This window comes from Pinus tabuliformis, chromosome 7 (genome assembly GCF_031772625.1).
Source record: "Pinus tabuliformis cultivar Carrire ecotype Pingquan chromosome 7, CPIR1, whole genome shotgun sequence".
Lineage (NCBI taxonomy): Eukaryota > Viridiplantae > Streptophyta > Pinopsida > Pinales > Pinaceae > Pinus > Pinus tabuliformis.
In genome coordinates, this window is record NC_142293.1 from 407,332,578 (window position 1) to 407,337,444 (window position 4,867).

The window sequence follows — 4,867 nt, forward strand, 5'->3', positions numbered from 1 at the left end:
TAGAGTTCAGCCAACATTTACACTGAGATTTTATATGCTTTGAGTTCAACAAAAAGATTTCAATAGCTCAATACGATAACTGTACAAAATTGAAATTAGATAATGTTGTACATATCCAGAAACATTTTCAACCCATCATGCACACAACATGTTCTTGGATCAGGAGAGCCCTTTATAGGGTTATGCCCATATTATATCCATGAATACTCATCAGCTCGAATATTTGTCATCTCGCCATTGATTGCTGGCACTTTGATTGTTCTCTTCACCCGCTATTTCCTGTATAGAGTGCAAGCGGCGATACAATCCGACTGGTTGTACAATAGGGGGCATCACCCTAGGGTGTGGAACCGAAATGTTATGGGTTGAGGTAGGGTGCCCAATGAATGAATTTGGTGCAATTGGTGGAAACAACCAGGGGGTTCGATGATCAAACGGGAGAGGTGGACGTGGTGAATCAAATGGAAAAGGAATCAATGAACCCCCCATATTTGGATCCACATTATTCTCATGAAATAAACGAACTTGACAACTTGAAGTATTATGAGATGTGGAATCTTCAGCTGTAACAAAAAAAAAAACACATTGTTATGCAATTGCATTGAAGGCGATGAAGATAATGATATTTTGAATTTCACATAAAATGATACATCAATTGATATTTCCATACCAGTATTTTGTAAAATAGAACCTTGTACCCTTCTAGATGTGTGGTCTAGATTGATTTCTTTTGTATAAGAAATCTCCAATTGTTCATTCATGCTTTTTTCCCTTCCACGACACCGTCCAACCTTTAGAAACTATGGTCCATCTTTTCTTGATTTCAACGCGGGAACACTTTGCCCCCTTTTTTTTTGTTGGGCTCAAGAAACTATGTCGCCTCTTGGTAGTGACCTTGGATGGAGTTACAACATCAAATTTCTTATTATTGTACTCTTGGCTTACATTTTTTACCAATTGATTTAGTGCATATGCCTGCTCCAAAGTTGTGGGTGTTATTTGTAATAAACCCCTCAATCTCTTATGAGTTGATGACATCACAAGTTTAATTTCCTAATCGATTTTTAGGGTGCTATCTGACCTTACAATGGTTGAATCAGTGGAAGGAGAAGGTGGAAGGTTCATTTCAATTTCTGGGGTCATTACAAACGATTCATTTAAATCAAGTAAATATCGAGGTATTTCTGTAATAGACCTAGAGACATTAGGCAATTCATTGCCCCCCAAAACATTGCTAGTCACTACCATCTCAACTTTTAAAATATGCTTACAAATATTGCCATTTAGGGCCCATTTGCAATTACAAAAGTTTAGGTTCAGCCCTTTATAGATGACATGATACCATGTATCATGAGTTGCCATAGTTTGGCTACGAACCAAATACTCACTTTCCTTGTTTCCATCAGCCATACAATCTTCATCTGGGATATTCTTTGCTTTGCACTTACTTAAATTTATTTGTTGCTCAATTTTTGAAGCTCAGACAAAACCAGCTTTTTTTAGACGTCGCATGTGAATCTAATACAACTCAACCTTTTTTAATAATAGGTGCAATAGCCAATCCACCCTTCTATGGGACGCATTGTTCTTCTCACAAAGGTACCTTTGCTTTAGATACCGGTGATAAGATTCGATAGCATTATTAGTATCCTGGTTGGAATGTGGGAAGTCCCTATATGCTTTTGCCCACATATCTGGAAAAAACACATATATTAGATGCGAAGAAACAATAGAAAATGGTCAATTACAAAATAAATTGATAAAATGCAACTTTAAGAAACTTACATAATTTGTTGTTGTTTAACCAGTTGGTTGCAAAATAATCCAAAAACACAATTTCTTCTTTGAATTCATCAAAGAAACTTTGAATTTCATGTTTCACAGATGCATCATCTTCACACAAATGCATGATTAATCCTAGAGCACGGAAGATACGGACTTTATTTTCCTTTCCCCTGACTTTAGTTCCAACATTTTTCAACCACGCTCTACGGACATGCCATACACACAATAATAGTGTACAGTTTGTGCAAGTCCTGAAATAATATAACATTATAAGAGAATATCCTTGAACATTATTGCTTTTTATCTCTTCTAAAAAGAAAAAATTGGTTCACCTTAATGCCTCGATTTCCGCTGCTGCATCATCTGTGATGACAGCTCGAACATGCCAATCTGGGTTTTCCTTTTCCCATTTGCAAATAATTGTGACATCCATTTACAAATATCAGGAGTACCATTCTATGATGATATTACCCATGCCACTGGAATCCCATTGTGATGATCATCAAAAGCCATTATGGTGTACAGTTGATATTGCATTACAATAAGGAAACAAGATTATAAGCATATAAGAGGACGACATTGAAATAAAGTTGAATAAATGAAGTTTTGGTAAATATGTTTACCCCATATTTGTTAGTGCTAAAAGTGGAGTCCATTGATAACATGTTGTTGTGTGAGTATTTCACCATCATTGAAAGCATCCACTTAGTTTGTATGCCTATAATGAAAGGGATGTTTTTAACAACATCTTGTTGTTGGTAGAAGAAAAAGCTCTCTGGGCACTCACTAACCCAACAATCCACACTCATTGGATCACTTTCATGCTTCACATACTCTAGCCTCTTGATATTATTGTACATGTTTGACACATCCTTTCTTGTCATGAAAGAATCTCGAGGTGCCCCTATGAAGAACTCACCAGATCCATACCTTAAATCAAAGATAAATTTTTCCCAGATCATCGTAGCATTAAAACCATCACGAACCAAATCTTCAACAGTAGTTCGTATATTCTCTGTTAAATGCGGCGCAAAATTGAATTTCTTGGGCATGTCATTTGCCTCAATACCATGACAAACCACATTTTTGTCATCAATATGTCTGCATGCTGTATATATTAGAACAACATCATTTGGTCTAAGAGCAAGTCGTCGCATAATAAAGTGACACTGACAACCAACTTTGATGCTGTGACGTGGAAGACGTTTTTTAGTTGTAGATCCAGGTTCAGCTACATTGCTGGATTGTACATGATTTGGACCATAGGCACACCAATATCTGGTGATCAAGAATTTACCAAAAATTAAATAAAATATTTATGCATGTTTGACATAGTGAAATTAAAATCAAAACTATATATATATATATATATAGAGAGAGAGAGAGAGAGAGAGAGACTCACACAACATATTCTAGATATGTTGAAGAATTTGTCCTCTTGATATCCTTCACATCTTTAATTCGTCGAGTTTTAGCAACAAATTGAGTAGGTGCACTTTCCCTCATTTTCTCTCCACTTATAAAATCCTCAAGTCGACAATATGGAATAATTGCGACTTGGTCTCCATATACTTCTGTCCATGTCAAATCTTCCGCTGAAAATTCTATCATTCCTTCTGGGTCGTCAACCTCCAACTCATTGATCAAGTCCCATTTCTTCATTCTTCAAATCCCTATACAAATGAGGGAACACGAATATTGACTAAACATATGACCAACAGTTCATGCTATAAATATTGAACACCACTTGAAATGCAACTTTTTGTAGTGTGTACAATTTACACTCAAGACCCACCAGATATAAACACATTTAGAGCATAATTCTCTAACTCCCCTTCAATATTTCCTACCCATGCACAAAACAGTATTATAGACTTTCAAATGTTTCATCTTGGTATAATCAATACATTGCTGAGAGAAACATAATAACATGCAAAATATGTTGCAAAGAAAATCCAACAACTACTTGATAAATATGGATCATGACATGGGTTTATATTCTGAAGACCCAACCCTATTACTGAAACCTCTGTCTATGTATCTCAATTTAAAACAGAATCCTCAATCTCTTAGCTCCAAGTCGTCTGTAAAGATTCCCCACCTCATTGTTCTTTATCCAAATCCCTGAAACAAGAACTTCTTGCACAGAAGCTACTTAGTAGATGTTGCACAAGCACTTTTCTGAGTTTTGAGTTTTACCAACATAACTGTTTGAACCCAAGGAGTAGCTGGCTGCATTCGCTAAAGTCCTATGAAAATGGGAAATGTTTTTGTTCCCAAACCCATATCTGCTACCTTTTGAAGTGTATTGCTTGTGAAGGTGTCAAAATTGTCCTAACTCCACAATATTAGTATGAAAAGTTAATGCTGCTATAAGATGATGTTATAATGTCTGATTTCACAGTGGCTTTGACTGATTGCCATTTATCCCACAGTTCCTGCAGTTCTATACCAGAGGGAAAAACAATTGGCTCCTACAACATCTCCAGTTGTGGCTATACTAAAAGGTATCCCTAGCTTGTGTTCAGAAATTATTGTTCGAAAATGCCATTTTAAATATACTTCTAGGCAAACATCACAAGGTTTTCAAGGCTGAAATATTACTGTAATGATGCATCTTTTATTATATGTTGTGTTAGTAGAGATGATGGGATTTGTTTAGGTGTTGGTGGGTGCTAGAAACAAACTTTCTGTCTTGAAATCATTTCATGCACACATCATAAAATTGAGTCCACAACAACAGAAATTTTAAACTAGCAATAGAGAGTGAACCACTAGGATGCATGTGTATTCCGAAAGATAGGCAAGTCAGTTACATAGATAGGCAAACTAGTTAGAGATCAATGAGGATAATGTTTTTTACATCGTTGAGAACATCAACGTTGTAGGTAAATTTAGAAATACCCAAGTGAAATGTTTTCGAACTCAGAGTTTTGTTAAATTTAGAAATACCCGAGTGAAATGTTTTTGAACAGAGTTTTGTCAGCTATTTGAGCATTGGGGTGTGCCTGAATTTATGTGGAGCAGAAAGGTTAATGTCAAACAATTGGTATCTTTCCTCACTATTAGATTCTAGGACATT

General features: G+C 35.9%; 1 protein-coding gene across 1 annotated transcript; it reads right to left on the reverse strand.

The window, feature by feature from the left end:
- Positions 1-210: 210 nt before the first annotated feature.
- LOC149247676 (uncharacterized) lies at positions 211-3,447 on the reverse strand. The gene is made up of 5 exons (XM_089444916.1): positions 3,188-3,447; positions 2,577-3,063; positions 2,118-2,185; positions 1,786-2,036; positions 211-563 (listed from the first exon to the last, which is right to left on the reverse strand). The coding sequence occupies exons 1-5, from the start codon at positions 3,445-3,447 to the stop codon at positions 211-213; spliced, it is 1,419 nt and encodes a 472-aa protein (XP_089301042.1).
- Between the last annotated feature and the right edge of the window lie 1,420 nt (positions 3,448-4,867).